The sequence below is a fragment of the Ambystoma mexicanum genome, chromosome 5p, assembly GCF_040938575.1.
Source record: "Ambystoma mexicanum isolate Mex_15411 chromosome 5p, UKY_AmexF1_1, whole genome shotgun sequence".
Taxonomy (NCBI): Eukaryota; Metazoa; Chordata; class Amphibia; order Caudata; family Ambystomatidae; genus Ambystoma; species Ambystoma mexicanum.
Window position 1 is genome coordinate 441,830,975 of NC_090930.1, and position 17,290 is coordinate 441,848,264.

Consider the following 17,290-nt stretch of genomic DNA (forward strand, 5'->3'; position numbering starts at 1 on the left):
CTCCATGCCGGTAAGAACTGTTACTTACCTCCAACCTCGTAATGACCCCCAATGTCTCACTAGTATCTGGACACACAGAAGTATCACTTATAAAGTAGCATTTAATAGAGGCACTTTACAGAGATGATTCCAGTCATCTCTTTTGTTTAAAATTGATTTGGAGCCATTAGGGTTTTCCTTTAACAGAACCAAATAGTACAGGGTGTTGTTTATGGTCATGATGAGTACGCGTTTATGATGTATGGAGATGATGTGGTGCTCCTAATACGAAATTTGCATGAACACCCTGTTTTTCATTGAAGGAAATTAATTCAGATTTTAGCAAGATCTTGGGACTGCTTTAAAGGGTGATTTGCACCATTGAACATCAGGTGCTCTGTGGAAGGGGTAATATACTTGTGTGTAACCTTAGTAAACAATTTGAAAAAAAGCCCTATTGAAGATAAACACCTTACTGAAATCACTGCAGTTGGACATTAGCAATGGGAACAAGTATCCACAGGCACTTGTTTTATAGTTAACAGTATACACGTGCCTTACCCCGAAAATATTCTACTTGCATCAATCAGTTCTTTGGATGATCAAAACACGTTTATATTTAAAATGGCTAAATCCCTAGAAAGATTCTCATGGTGGGAAGAGAAAAATGTCAATCTTCCTATTGCACTTTTGCTTCAGACTTAAGGGGCGGATACACCAAGCTGGATGAACATAAACGTGTAGGCTTCGAGCCATTGAGCATGGAACAGATGTGTTCCCTGTGTTCCTTGTGAAGACTCCCTCCAGTGGGGATACAACTGATGCTGATGCTTCGCTCGTTAAAAATGTATTGTGCTCATGCTTGGTTGAAAATAATCAGATGTTCCGATTGCATAAGACTATGGGCTTCATTACAAGTTTGCCGGTCCGGAAATAAGGATGCCGGTAAGATCACCGGCACACTTGTTTCCGGACCGGCAAATTATGGGTTCGCCTGCCGGTTCCGCTGTGCCCGACAGGTCTGACCCTGCTGGGCACAGTGGTCACGGCAGGCAAAGCTGTCCTATGGGACTCTAAGGGAATGTGGGTTAACAAAATTACAAGTGTCTGACTTCCCAGCCGCTGGAATTGGAATAGCCCGGTGGCACCGGGAGGTCAGGTGCCAGTAATATTTTACAGGTCTGGCGGCAACCCACCGGTAGCACCAGCACGGTTACCGCCAAACCTGTAATGAGGCCCATATGTCCCTATGGGATAGCCCTGCATTGCAGATCAGCAATAAAATGTTGTTCTGAAAAGGTTGGATGGTTGCAAAGATATTGTTTTAGATGGTGCTATGATGGGAATACAATACACCCATTCAATGCCCTGCAAGAGAAATACAAAATGGCCCAAATAAAACATACATGCAGGGAATTTCTTCGGTTGATAAAAGAAAATGAAAACTGTGCATCTAAGTGTGAAAAAATAAGATTGCAATAGTCAGAATAACAGCACATAGATCAATGGTTTCTGATACTGTTGGAAGGGGGTGGGGTGTGTGTGTGTGTGTTATTTGTTTCTAGATTAATATTGTGGACATTGCAGTTCTATTATGAGTAGAACATTAACTGGAGAGAGTTACCTTTTGAAATTATGGACGGTCCCAGTGCATAAGGACAAGCATGGAAGATTCCTAGGCATGGGAACTAGGCAAAAAGTGCATATCCTCTGCCGTACCACCACACTCATCTACTAAATGGAACCAATTGTTGAACTTCCTATAGTCTTTTGCAGCTCTTGAAGAAATTTAGGGAGTAGTAGTTGGCATCCCTTGCAATCCCTTCTTGTCTTCATTTTTTAACTATAGTTTTCTGTGATGCTTAACACAGCTCAAAGATCACTTGCATGCACGGAGAACGTCATTAGGAAAGATAAAATGGGTTTTATGCGACAACCATACGGAAGGGAGCTCACAGAACAAGTAGGTGTAAACCTTCAGACCTGCACATGGTGGGAAACTGGTTTCCCTTCCTTTCCCTTCTGAACTTTATCTGCTCAGATGGAGATGCACATGGCTGCAATGAAGGAGCAGTGATGATGGATAGATCTACCCCTAACATTGGCATCTTCGGCTGGTGGGAAATCAAAAGGTCATGGGAAGCTGACCTTAAATGTCTGCTCAGCTAATAGAGCAGTAGCACTTTAGTGGAATGCTTGCCATGAATGGTTGTTTGAGTCAAATATTGGGCTTTGAAGTAGATGCATTGTCAGCCATTTTAGGGATTTCAAGGCCAATGTGATATGGTCACTTCTCTTCAGGTGGCATGTAAGGGGGTTAAAGGTTGATAAGTTATAAACAATGGGAACTTTAATATGCAGAACATGGAGAACATAACATATTTGAGGCATTTCTGTAATCCGCTGTATGTGCTGTATTAAAATGGGATTACTTGTATGTTGCAAGATGTTCATTCAGCCCCATAAATTAGGTCTTGGGATAACCTTTTCCAATATGGACTTTTACTGACCAGCACGTCATTTGCCAACCTGTAAGAGTGTTATTTTTTGGATTGTTTTGGAGGTGCTACCTTTCTTGCTTCTGCTGCATCTTCCACTGTTCATTAGTTACCGACTGATCGACAACAGTGAAAACACTGTTAGACAACAGTGGCTTTACAAAGACAGACTCATTTTCTGAAAAGTGTATTTTTGCTTGCACCAAGAAGTTTTCTAAGGAATGCATTTTTGTGTTTTTATTGCTTATTTATTAATTTAATAATGAAAAAAATGAACAATAAAAACAATAAAAAAAAATTCTAAGGTGTGTGACAGAGGAATGAAAATAAATGTTTCCAGGTTTCATGATTCAATCAAGGTCTAAACTGAATACTGAAAGGAACATTCTCCCCATTACACTCAATTCTTTTCAGGCAGTCATCTTTGTGTGCCTATTGGTTAGAGTAGACAAAACAATGGGTGGGACAGGGAGATCAAAATAAAGGGCCTCATTATGAGGTGAGCGGAATGGGTTTAACGACGCTGGTAATGGAGCCGGTGCCGGTAAACCCATTCCGCCCTATTACGAGGTTCCCTTGCGGGACACGCTCAGAACATCTGGTCAGACCAGACGTCCTTTGCAGGTCCCACTAGGGTACCAGGGAGCTAATAACAAGCCTGTTATTAATGGGCCCGTTATTAGCTCCCTCCCCATTCCCATTGAGCCCTATGGGGGCTCGAATGGGAATGGGGATGGGTTCCTTCAATGAGGAATTACCGGGTCCTCCAAGGTTGGCATGGCCCGGTAATTCCTCATTGAAGGAACCCGGACCCGAGTTTGGAGGTAGTCATGGCGCTAATAGCACTATGGCTACCTCCAAACTCGTAATGAGGCCCAAAGTGTTTTTCACCCCAAATGACAGATTTCCACCATAAAGTTCATAAAGCCATCTCCAAAAATGTTCTAATAATTTGTTCATGCAACTGTGAAATATAACCCTTTCATAGCCAGACAACAAATGCATGCCCTGTATCCGATCCTACACACAAGACTCCTTCCTGAATTGCCACACCTTCAATAATTATTTGCAATGATAAAGGCCCTGCACAGAAAATTCATATGACCTGTGTCAAAGTCCTCATTATCATCATAAATGTGTAAGAGAACAGATCTAGCCAATTGTGACAAATTGACCTCTGCCCTGTTAGAAGGGATGATCCTAATGCTTCGGAATGGCAGTTTGAGGTCAGGCTGGTTTGAGTAGTTTAGTAACTGCAGGTTTGAGTCAGCAGATGACTCCAGTGGTCCAGTGGTTTAATTCAGGATCCAGGGATGAGCAGTTGATTCAAACTGAGCAGGCAACAGAGTCTGTGAGGTATGATGCAGAGTCAAACTGATTTGAGATGCAAGCTTGTTGGTTCGAACAGTTTGGTTCATTGCCAAGGGCAGAACTAGTGGGTCCTGTGGTATGAAATGTGATGAAGCTGGGTTGAAAGAAGTTTGACTAGTTTGAGGAGATGAAAACATGGATCCTGGCTGTCTTGGCTCTCTGGATGCTGTGAATCCGAATCCAGAGATTCAAGAAGATTAGTCCTTGTTCTCAAGCTCCAAGACATGGGGGAGTCCGGCACACAACTGCAGGGGTCCTTCAGCAGGGTACAGTCCTGGGTACCGTTGTGGCTGGCAGAGAGGCAGAGCTTGTCCCAGCAGCAGTTCACCCCACTGGTCCCTGAGGATGTTTAGGGGACAGAGCTTCCCTCTGCCTTGAACACTCATTCCTCACCTCACTGGTGGAGTACTTTGTAAATATCAACTCTCCCAATGGAGGGACCATGAATTGTTCCTTACTTATGTCCAAATGTGAATCAAAGAATGAGTGGGAGAACCCCTTCTTTTAAAGGTGAAAACCCACCGGTGGTTGGACTAAAGCTAGTCTGCTTCAGGGATTCAATCCCTGTTCATGAAATAAATGGACTTTGCTTCCGATATCCAGGAAGTGGAGGGGACAGGAAGGAAAGTTAGAGGCAGAGATAAACAAGATGATGGAATCTTCCAGCAGTAAAGAGCTCCCTCTGTCTACACTAATCTACACTACTCCCACCCCTTCCTTTCTCACTTGGGTGAAAGGCCTGTTGGTATGCAGCACTGTGATGTGAGTCTATGCCTTTTGTGAATGGGTGTGCCCTGTGCCCTGTTCCCTGGATAGCTTCCTGTGCAGTCGCTGTCTCTTGGGGAGTGTGTTACCTGCCCTCACAAAGGAAGAAAAAGAGGCAACCCCCAAGGCTACTGTCCTGCAGGCTACAGCAAGGACAGTATGCCTGGGGGAATGCACATAATCCTTTCACAGCTGGGCTGGGCTCACCGGGCTGACATGTGTGTTATGAAATTACTGTGGCTCGGATACTTATGAGAGATGCTGGCCATCAGACCTTAAATTCGTGTATGCCTTAGATATTATGATGAGATGCAATGGGGACGAGACCCTCTTTTTTGTGAGGGGTTCTGGCTCTAGAGGGTTAAGCAGGAGTAGCAAAAATGAGGTTAGAGTCAAAGGCTACCCTAGTCATGGCCGTGAAAGGGGAGGTCACCTAACTGTAGGCCGTGGAGCTAGAGACTGGCTAGCTCGGGTCACGGGTAAAAGATCACCAAAAGTTAAAAGGAGATATGGAAATATATGTGGCATGCATAATGGTGGGTTAGTAGCATAAGTGACAATTATTTCTTGTATTAATGAACATAAATCATGTAGCAATACATTAACATTGTCGACAGATTGGTTGATGGTGTTTCTGGTTCGGTGAGTAGTAAAAGGAGCAGTGGCTGTTGAGATGGAGCGGTGCTGCTTGAGGGCACCAAACTGTCTTCAGGACAGAAATTTAAGGTCAAGACGCTGTTTGCAGAGGATGGACGTGTGCCTAAGTGTTAAAAACTGGAATTAATGGACTTGGTGATCTGAAAATTCCAGCAATTTGGTGAATTGTAAAAGAAGGTGACCTACCAGGGTTATTTTCTAAACGCCATGGCAAAAGACTTAGTAGAGGACCAGCTGCTGGTAAGTTTGTGGGGCTGGGGAGCGGTCTGCGGCATCAGACAGCAAGATCTAGAAGGAAATGTCCAATAGATACTATTAGGTACGTGACATTTCCAATAGATATAATGATGGTGCCTAGTTATTTCGGCTGGTGGACCGTAAGTGGATCAGTGACCATTAGCGGATGGCCGAGGTCTTCATTTGTGAGGTGATTATACACAATGGTGTTATTTGTTTATTGTGCCTCTGTGCATCCGTGCTGAATGGGGGAAGGGGCGGCCACTTTTGAAACAATAGTGTTTTAAGGTGGATTTCTTTGGCATCTGAAATGGATGGAGAGAGATGCGCGCTCAAAAATGGCAGAGCTAGTGAGTCGTCTATTGTGCTTAGTCAAAGGAAGCTGGAAAGGTGACTATGGCAAAGGTGCACGAGAGTGTGCAAAGTGACCAGGCGGCAAGAGGAAACATTCATGATCGTGGTGGCTGGAGCCGCGGTGCCCATAGCGTGATCTCAAATCAAAATATTGTCAAAACGCATGTAAACGGACGAACGCTTACCTCTACTGCAGAGCTGTATCAGTCGAGTGCTGTGTGATTGTGCGCATGCGTGGTGGAGTAGCGCGTCTTTAACCAAAAGGGAGCTTCCAATGCGCATGTGCTGGCGGCTAGTGTTTCAGAATACGTGCTTTATTGCGGCCGCTGATCAGTGTCATTAATTCCAGTTTTTAACCCTTGGGCACACGTCCATCATCCGCAAACAGCGCCTTGACCGTAAATTCGTGTCCTGAAAACAGTTCGGTGCCCACAAGCAGCACTGCTCCATCTTAACAGCCACTGCTCCTTTTACTACGCACCGAACCAGAAACACCAACAACCAATGTGTCAACAATGTTAATGTATGGCTACATGATTTATGTTCTGCAATACAAGAAATAATTGTCACTTATGCTACTAACCCACCATTATGCATACCACAATATATTTCCATATGCATACGAAACGTGCTACCTAAAGGCACTTGCCTATTTATGAATTCACGTCTTTCATGTAATGTTGAATAAAAACTTTTTTCTGTTGAAAAATTGAATCATACTCCTTTTAACCTTTGGTGATCTTTTACCGGTGACCCGAGCTTGCCAGTCTCTAGCTCCATGGCCTGCAGTTAGGTGACCTCCCCTTTCATGCCCATGACTAGGGTAGCCTGTGACTCTAACCTCCTTTTTGCTACTCTTGGCTTAGATATTAGTTTAGCATGCCACCAGGACAGCATACTCATAGTCATTTCATTTGTGAAACAGGGGTGCATATCTTGAATGCTGACCCTGCACTGAAGAGACTTGGCTGTCCCTGCAGCTGTCAAATGGACACCTGTAACCCCTGAAAATGCTCTGTGCCACTGGAGAGCAGGCACAGCAGATCGGGCTACTGATGATGCAGAGCATAGATGTGCACTATGCATTTGGCACAGAGCTTATGAAAGGGGAATCTGATTACCAGATCACCCTTTCAGAAATGGAATTACCTGCATCATTTTATTAATTAATACAAATAGAAAACAGAGCTTCTACACCCTTGCCAGAAGGCAATTCCTCGCACTAATCATGAACCCTTTCTATCCAGGATCAAACCTATGTAAATGCCATATGTAACGCAAGATGGACTGTCAGGATGAACCTACAGGCTCATGACAGTTTTACTGACAATGCGCATTAACTGGGATCACTTATCAAGAAGCTAAATTTGCCATAATTACAGTATTCCTTTACCTGATGGAACATTGTACAGTAGCTTTCGATGGAAATACTCAAATTGAACTCAATACACAACGTGGAGCCTCAAAAGATGTTCTCAATTTACTCAATTGAATAAGATGAAGTAAAATCCAAAAGGCAATATGATCTCTGGATTCTCTGAAATATGTGATTAAGCAGTCTATCAGATGTCCATGAGATAGTTATTGAATATGGGATTCTTGCACAGCAGACACCTTTAAGGCCTCGAGGAATCTCCGGATGGGAGTGAAACATGTGTAGACCATTCAAAAATCTGTGTGCAACAATAGATTGTTCTGGAACTTGCCAACAACTGAATTTGGCTTCTTCTCATTTTGTGTAAACAGTGGCAATATAGGATTATGCAATAATGAATTGCTCTCGATTCTGGTAACAAATTAATATGATCCTATCTAATTCTTTGTTAACACTATCACCCAATAATTCTCATGTTCACACTACATAAAAGCATATATCCATAATACATTTCTCTGTTTGGTGTCATGTTGTAAATTTAGCTAAGTGGTGTGCTTGAGAAATTGGTGCATCGAAAACATAGTGTGAGTAGCACGGTGTTGTTTTGGACTACCCAGATTTGAAATGATAAAATGTTCTATTGTAGCCAGAACTTGTCTCCTAGAATGCATCACCCAGTAGCATCCCCTGATTAAGCGTCTCAAACTGTCCCTATGCACCCCACCGGCCCAACACATAGCTGTGTATGAGAGACCAAGTTTATACATCCTAACCAGGGACCAGTGCAGGTGGTACAAAACTGTTTTGTTTCATGCGCTTCTGGAGCATGTGCACCTTGCATAAAAAGATCTGAGAAAATTACCTTCCCACTCACCTACAGGGATATCCAATCACAATTAATAAATCCACTTTGGTCTCAATTTTTCCCAACCCTCCTTGAAAACCTCTTCCTCTATCATCAACTCAAAAACGTTGCCGTGCGGTAGAGCGCTTGCCGAAGCAGATACAAAGGTTTCCCTGATGTGCCCTGTAATGTTTTTTCTTGAGCACTTGTTTTGTTCTCCCTCTCTCTCTGCCTTTCATTTCTGCTGTCGAAAAATGTATTTTTCCTTCCCTTAAATTGAAATGTCCTTCTCAATGCAATACCTTATACATCACGTTTTCATTTAACATGAGTGACTAATAGATTGCTGTCAGTTTATAGAATTCCATGAAAAGATTTGTATTTACAAGTATGTAGATATCTTCCTCCTACAGGGGAAAGACTCCAGCAGAGTCTGATATCCAACTACTGGACATTGCAAGGAAACTGGACATGTATGGAATACGACCACACCCAGCCAGCGATGGGGAGGGCATGCATATCAATCTAGCTGTTTCACACTTGGGAGTTCTAGTACTACAGGTAAATCATTTGATTTTGTGTATGCCTGCACAAATGTGTTGTCCTGAAATGTGTAATTCAAACAAACTATTCTTATTTTCTTCTCTGGCTAATGTGGGATTATAATCTTGTTCCATTTGCATGGCATACTAGCAACAGGTAAATGCCTCGAAAAAATTATCACGATCCATCAGGATAGTTGCATCAATCAGGTGGTATCTGGGTCTCCTATAAGGGGGAGATGAAGGCCTTCAATTGTGGAGAAAGATTATGCGGATTCAAATGGTCCCCCCTTCTTTCAATCTGAACTGTATGGCCCCATCCGGTTTGTGGAATGTAATAAACAAATAGTGGTATCTGACGCACAAAGGAAAAAGTATTTCTCCTCCGGATAAAGCAGTCTAGAAAAATAGAAGTTAACTCTGCAATAGTACCGAATACTAATGCAATTGTGCCACAGAACCAAAGTTTCTGATCATTAGTGAAACACGGATCCAAACAATAAATATAAGAAAAAAGTAAGAAATCACTATTGAGGTGGTGGGAGAAGCAGTTGTGACAGGAGAGGGAGATTCTGCCAACATTGATGTTAGGCCTTCATCCAGGGTAACATTTTAGAGGAAAATGGGCTGCCAAAGAGTTGTATGGGTTTTGGGAAGGAGCGATAGAGTCAGACAGAGGGCAGGGGTTCTTGAACTCCCCAGTGATTTTGAAACATTCCCTTTGTGGGTTGGAGGTCTTGAGACGTCTATCAAATCAAAAGCAAGATTCATCCTTTTTTGCTTTCTGAATTGCCCTCTGATTAGCATCAGTAGTTTGAACCATCCAAACCCCACCTGTGGTTCCTATCCAATCGTGGATCAGGATGTTATTGATGAACTGCGCCTTTTCATGTTTCTCCAAGTAGCGCTGTAGTTGTGCACGTGTTTTTGTGGTTTGGAAGGTTTTAGTTGGGAAAATGATTTAAGGTACCAAGTGATCCAGTCATCACAGGATATTATTACTAAGAACAGGTCAGGGAGGGCTGCTGTGTAAGAGAAACAATTGGGAATTACAGGAACACATTTTTCATCGACATTGCTAGATGTCCAGTTCCTATAGTGGGAATAATTCTCATGGGAAGGTGGTGTGGGAGGGTTTAGAGAAAGGTCACAGAGAAGAAAAGCAACACATGTTCAAGCCATGGCAAACTGGGCTAAGGGAGAGCCCTCTACAGATTTGAAGGTCCAAAGATGCCATCCAGCATGTGATGGGGCAGGGGTGATACCTCTGTGTGCAACAAGTAATACTCTAGACTGCCTAAATTGGGGATAATACATTTTGTGAGTCTATTCAGTGGTATTTTCAGTCAGATTTTGAAGTCCTTGAGAATGCAAAGATTCAGACGTTCTGATAGAGCATCTACTATAAAGTCAAGTAGCTAGTCTCCAAATTTAGGTTTATAAGATAAGGCACTGTAAATCAGTAAAAATTAGATAGTAATGGATGGGGAAATGTTCCAGACAACATGGGGTCACATAGAGGAGCCGTACGCTCAGGGAAGGAGAGGAAACAAAGGCATAATTGAAACCTTTGACATTCTCCTTTGCTCTTTCCTGTTTGTTTTATTAGAGGATTTTGGATCCTGCAGGTTTAGCTTAATGACAGCTATAGGATAGTTCTCTTTGGGTGAAGTCTTTGAGAAATAATGCATCTGGCTCAAGTTCTGAAATAAAATCTTTATCTCAAATCTGTGTTTTGCCATGGAATGTACATCAAGTAAGATGGAAACTGGATACCAGGTGGATGGGAGACCAGTGACGAAAGGGAGGTTGTCTTTGGAATTGGGTTAGAAGAAGCTGATAAGGTCGGTGGACGACTCGTGCAAGGAGGGGATCAGAAAGATGAAATGGAGAGGGTAGAGGTAGATTGATTGCTCTATTCACTTGGGGAGTAGCAAAACTTGGAGGATGGAGATGATCAGATTTCCCTGTTTTTGGGATTCTGTGTTTATTGGGTCCCAGGCCCCATGGATTTCTGTGCCTTCTAGGATGCATGCATGACTTTCTTATTAGTGTCCATGCAGGGCCCTGGGGACTGCTGGAGATGGGGCAGGGTAGCAAGAAGTTAAGATAATGTCTTGGGTAGGGCTTGATTTATAGCATTTGTCTCAACTGCCCGCAATCTGCAGCGAAGGTGACATGTAGACACAGCAGACTCCAGAAGAAAAGGTATTGGAGATTTGGAAGGAGAAAAGAGAAACCTAGATTCTTCCAATCCCCAGTTAGCAGCTGATAGCTCTGTAGGCATTACATTTCTCTGTAGGATAGGCGACCCACCAATGGGATTAGAGGGCAGCTTAAGACTGCGCAGGACTGCGCAGGAGGACGGCAGGGATGGAGGGGAAGAGGCGTGCTCCCAATCAAATTGAGTGGGTAGCGGAAGGGAAAATGGTGCAAATCCATCCTTTTTGAGATGTGTCATTGTTTAGAGCACTGTGAAAGGGAACGTTTTAAGTTCAAGTAGGAGGGCTGAAATCTTACTTTTAATGCCCCTAATGGATACAATGGATGTATTTATTGTAGCAGAGAAAGGACATGTTTTATAGCAAATGCAAGGGGTCTAGAATTAATGGAAACATGACCGTTCAAAGATGTCATATTTGCATGAGAGGTGTGACCCCTAGTAGAATGGAAAGTATTAGTATAAAGTCTGAATTGGTGGATCAGTCTTTGCTTAATAGAGAGAAAAGAATCGAGTATGCCTATCCAGAATGCACAATGCATGAACTGTGTGTCCAAGGATATGGCAGAAATGTGTTGAACTGAAACTTCCCACACTAACACTGCTGTTGTAGATGAGGCCTTTGGAAAGATGAAATAACTGTGGTAGGAAGGATCTAATGGTGGGAGCTTGGCGTCAGGCTCTGCTATCGAACTGGAATAAATTATAGACTCTTGGATCTTACAAAAGAATTGGACAAAATGCGAACATTCAAAAGAATGAGCCATTAGAGATGGTACATGAATGTATGACATCCTGGCAGGTACGTCATGATTCGGGAAAATTAACTTACCACTTGACATTATTTAAACATCCATCTTTATAAAATAAATCCGTCATGATTATGAATTGCATTCCTCTGTATGCTGTAATTGTCCCATCCAAAAGTCCCTAAAATAAATACAATATTCAAAAGGATTTACACATCATGATTCACACCTATTACTGACAGATTTCACGTTTTAATATTTGACAGATTTCACGTTTTTGATGTTTCCAAATTTCACTACAATCTAACTAATGAAAACCTAAGAGCAATACATTGAAATGACAAAATCAGCCCATTTCACAGTATCCAATGGTAGTGAGGAATCCGTTTAGCTTAGGATCACCAGTGACTGCAACACCTTTCAAGTACATAGTTTATTTGTGAATCGTCACTTAATACTATCTACCCTTCTTAGTGTTTTTTTTTTCTTTTCACTTAACACTAACAGAATACGAGTCCTACAGGGCAATGCATTTAAATTACAACCAGACAGATTTATTGCATCTCAGAACCATCAGAGTTAAATTATGGCACTTAAATATCCCAGTGAGCTATCAATCAAGTTAATAAAACAGGTGAGTTGGTTAAAAATGCTACATTGCAGGAACAACGTTGTCTTTAAAACCTTGCACTCTGTAAATGACAGCATAGAATAATGAACGCCATGACCTGTTGTGACATGGTCCGCCAATGCCTGCACAACAAGAGGGTAGAGTGGTTAGAACATGAACAAAGCACTGACCTAGATGTGTCCATCCGAAAATGCCACCCTCCCCTATTCTTGCTCGTAGCATTTAATATTTGGTTGTGACACTTTTGGGGCCAAAACATAAACTGTAGGACACTTTTCTGTCATGTCTGAACATCTGGGACTCATTCTGTTACATTTGGGAGCAAAGGCAACCAATTTCAAATTGGGCACCCATAGAATGTTAGGAAATCACAAGGCCTGAAACATACACAAAAAGAGAATAATAACACAGCACCAAGGTGGATATGTGTCATGCCCATTTCTCATCTACCAATACCCATCCTGATATGCTTGGCTCCAATGGACGTCGATAAAGTGATACCTATGTGACAAAACCTAAAAAGAGTATGATCCTTGCATAGCAACAATAAGGTGCTTGCATTGCGAGACGGAATAGAAGAGCGCTTTATTAAATGTATTCTGTTATACCTTTCTGAATGGGTAGTACGGAATGCCTTATCTCTGAAGGTACACCGTCCTTTCATTGTGGGATGAAACAACAATGGGTTTTTCTCAGTTGATATTTCAAAGCGAAAACTCATCATTGTTTGTAGGGGGGTTAGAAAAATCTATAGATAGGGTGTGGGTGTTCGGGGATAGTTAAATAATTAAATAATTAAAGGGGGTGGAGGATAGGGGAACCCCCCCAAAAACTGTTTTAAAAAAAATAAGTTTTCGCGTTGAAATATCAACGGAGAAAAAACCATCGTTGTTTCATCCCGCGATGAAATGACATGGAACCATTCAGATATCTGGATGAGGTTAATAACTAGAAATAAAGGTTAATTGCCTGAAACATTTGTTACATATAATGAAGTGAAGCACAATCGTTTTCTCACAACCCTACAGGTTAATTTAAAAATCGCAGGCTTTTCCTCCACTCAGGAGGGTCTGCAACCACGCTTTAGCTCGCTGCACCCTTCACAGAGGAGAAATGTCCATTTGTATATCAGTCTTTGTCCCACCCATCCAGGTCCAGCACCAAAATGCTAGAGGAGAATTGCCTAGTATTTCGGTGCTGGACTGCCCTTGTGGCTGAGACAAAGACCAGACCCTCCAGCTTATAGCGATTTTGCGATCCCGCAAAATTCTGCGAAAACGGCTGTTTTGCGCAAAATGCTGCGTAAACGCTGTTTTGCGCAAAAACAGAATCTTTAAAAAAAAAAGTAATCTGCCAAAATTACTGTTTAAAAATCAAAATTACTCAGGGTGCCAGGTGCTCAACTTTTTTTTTTTTACACAAGAAATGAAATGCGCCAACACATCTCATCACTTGCTCCCAAAAAAAGAGCAGCCCAATCCACAAAGGACATGGGCCATTTTATATGCGCGCCCATTCATATGGCTTTATTCACCTCCTTGATCAAATAAAGTGGCGTTTCTGCATATTTAAAATCGCATCACTCATTTCCAAAAAAGATGCACTTTTAAATGTGCAGAAATTGTAGGCAACCCTATGCGCACGGGATGTGGGGGTGCTACTGCATGACAGGGTCTTTCCTGACCCTAAAATGCATTTCTTTTACGGTATGAACCGCTGCTGTGTCGCTTGCATTTCTGTTCCTCAAAAAGGATAAAAATTCATTTTTTGGGTCGCATTTTACAGTGGCAGGCCCCTGAAGGGCCTGTCCCTATGAAAGGCACTGGGAGCATGCAGAACACTGTCAGGAGAGCGATTCTATTCAAGGTACTACCCATTTTGATAACAAAAATTGATCGAATGGTACAATTTGACCTTTTTCGTCCAGCACTATTCGATCGATTTTTATAAATACAGAACATGTGTTGCAGGGGTGTAACCAGCTCCCCAAGTTCAGTGTTTTTGGGTTATGGGATTTCAGGGGTGTTCCCCTTTTCCTCAAAATTGGAGGCGGGGACAGAAAAAAAAGAAAATAATGAAAAGGGGACCTTGCGGAGTCGGATCCGACCCACGTTAGAGGGACGGATCTGACAAAGCAGGGTTGCAGGGGAAGCGGCAGCGACCAAGCAGTTAAGTAGGAGAGGGTGTGGTGGCGAAAGGTACATTTTGAGTTGTTTGGCTGAAGTGCAAATCAATTTGCGGCGAAATGGACTACAGTCAATTCTGCCGCAAATAATTACACTTCGGTCAAACAACCCAGAACACCATTCTAGGCAGCTGGCTAGCGCACAATTTGGGCTACAGCTCAAGCCTGTGGAAATGCGCCGGTCACCTTTGAGAATAAAGTGACCTGCTCATTTCCAAAAATGAGTTGTCTAAAAATAGCATATCCTCGGCTCTATTTTTAAATGCCCCATTTTTTGAGGATCCGGGTCAAAATCTACATTTACAAAAAAAATTAAAATGGTTACACTATGAGAGGGAAAGGAGAGAGAGGGAGCGTTATGGGTGGGATGTGAAGTGATAGGCAAGAAAGCAGAGGGAGAGCAGTGGGTCAGAGGAGGAAGCGGTGCACAAGAGAGCAGAGGAAGCAGTGATGTGGTGGGCCCGAAATCTGAGATCGAGCGGAGGTACAGAAAGTAGAGGGAGCGTGTGGTCAGTGAGCCAGAAAGCAGAGAGAAAGCAGTTGGCCGGAAAGAGGCAGTGAGCTGCAGATTGGGAGAAAGGATGAAGGAAGAGTGCGATAGAATGGGAGAAAGGATGCAAGATGCAGAAGCAGCACAAAAGAATGAAGGACTGTATACTGCCGGAGGAATTGAGTGTAAGGTGTGAGTTGGGAGTATGATTTGGAGTGTGGCAGGGGCTGGACAGTCCAAATTGTGACTTGACACTGTGACATAGCACGTGAGTATTTGTATGACAGAGTGAGAGGTTCAGGAATGCAAGTTGTAATAGGAGTTGGTGAGATGTGTGTTGGTGAGAGAGGTGTGTGGGTGTTTGGGGGATTGGAGAACATAATAGGGGAATATTTTCAGGATTACAACTGATAATGATCAATTTAGTTAATACTATTAAATCGGCATGCACATTAAACCAAAAATGTAGCCAAATCAAACACTGTTCTGCCAAGCCAGAGACATCTGGGACTCTTCCTATTAAATTAATTCAAAAGATGCATAATAATGATACCCTGGCTCTCGTGTAGCCATGCACTCTGCCTACTTCCTGCAATGTGGCAATCTTACACCCTCCAGTTAATACAAAATGTCCAGCAAAAATGCAGCAATAAATAAAGGTTTGTGCCGCAAAATTTACCATTTTATGGTGCAAAATTTGACATTTTATGTCGCAAAATCCTGGTAGGTCTGAAAGACTGATATGCAAATGGGTATTTCTGCTCTGTGAAGGGTGCAGGGAGCTAAAACGTTGTTTAACGGGCCTCGTTAGTGGAAAAACAGGGTATTTGGCATATGTTCATTCTTAGTAGAGGGGCTCCCACACTCCTTTGTAATATTGTAAAATTTGGGGTTTCACCCAAGTAACCCAGGGTAGTCCAGCCATGGACCCCTTGCTCACTGTGCTTAGAGAGGCACAACTTCACCCCACTGGTGAGGCCCGACCATGCTTACATGGTAAGCGCCTGGTAAGCAGCATTCATAGTTATAATTAAATGCTGTCGGGCATACGAGAAGGTCGGATAGCATTGAATTGTAATTGTGAGTGCCTCTTGCCATGCATGCATGGCAAGCAGCGCTCATAATGAAAGGTAAACACTGCCTGGTATGCCAGCATGGCAGGCAGAGTATACTCACTTTGCACTGCGGAGTGCAAACGTGAAGGGCAAAAGGCGGCGTGCATGCTTTTAGTACATGGCTGGGGAGGGTGGCGGCCTTCCAGCCAATCAGGAGTCTCAGAACAGGGGTTTTACCACATGGAAAATCCCTGTTCTGAGCCTCCTCAGAGGCAGGAGGCCGCCATCTTCCCCACCGGTACTGAGGTAAGTGCCCCCCCGTAGGCCCCTTTGCCTCCTTCTCCCACCACCCCGACCCATCCCCACTCACCTTGCGCTCCTTCGTCCCTTGCTGGTTCCAGGAACACTCTGTGATCCCGGTGCAGCTCCATCGCTGTAATGGCAAGCACGCCGTTTCTCAACTTAAAAAGAAAACAATGAACATCCCGGGATACTAATACCAATACACCCCACGAGCATGGGAAATACTGGGGCCTTACCTGGCCCGGTAATTCCTCGGCCCCTCAAGGTTTATTGCTTAAGTACACTACCTTTTGCTGTTTAAATTTGAACGCCACAGTGCAAATTACCAAAATTTGGTGGCAGGGAACCGCTTACGTAAAGGTGTTAACGTAACGGGTCCCCACCACCAAATTACAGGAGACTCTAAAATGAGCTCCAATTAATCATAATCCAAGATAATTTCAACATCTGGACAGGTAAATGTATCGATCTAGCCATTATATCCTCCCTACTTTATATATCTGTGTGGCCATCTACCGGACGATATCAGCATCAATGCACATTGTAGATTATAAGTAAACTTCATATCCTCCTAGACCGTTGTAAAAGGCCCATTAACCAATATACCAAGTATTGGTAGGATCATTTTTAGACCAAAACCGAAATAACAATAATATCCAGAACTGACTCGCTACAAATAACACATTTCACATTGATATTAAGCACTACAATCTCTGCACGGCAATATGAACTCATTATGAGTATGGCAGTGCAGGAAAAAACAGTGGGCCGCTGCATTACTGCACCGCTGTACTACAACTTTGGTGTAAGGTGGAGGATTTTCCTCCAGCTGGAGTTAAATCCTACACCTTACCACCAAAACCTGGCAAATTCAGCAGGTTTACCACCAACGATTATTCCACTGAAATCCCCATGGAGCCTATGGACTCCAAATATTGAGGACTTACACTGCCAAATAGACAGGACCAAATAGCGGCAACAGTAATTCTGTTGGTGGTATTTCAAAGGATTGACGACCAAAAAAGTTACATTGC

At 43.0% G+C, this 17,290-nt stretch overlaps 1 protein-coding gene across 1 annotated transcript in view; it reads left to right on the top strand.

Moving 5' to 3' along the window:
- FRMD7 (FERM domain containing 7) overlaps positions 1-17,290 on the top strand; it is a 762,724-nt gene that overhangs the window by 633,579 nt on the left and 111,855 nt on the right. The window contains exon 7 of the mRNA XM_069612841.1: positions 8,494-8,641. Coding sequence (XP_069468942.1) covers positions 8,494-8,641 — 148 coding nt within the window. The remainder of the gene's footprint in view (positions 1-8,493; positions 8,642-17,290) is intronic.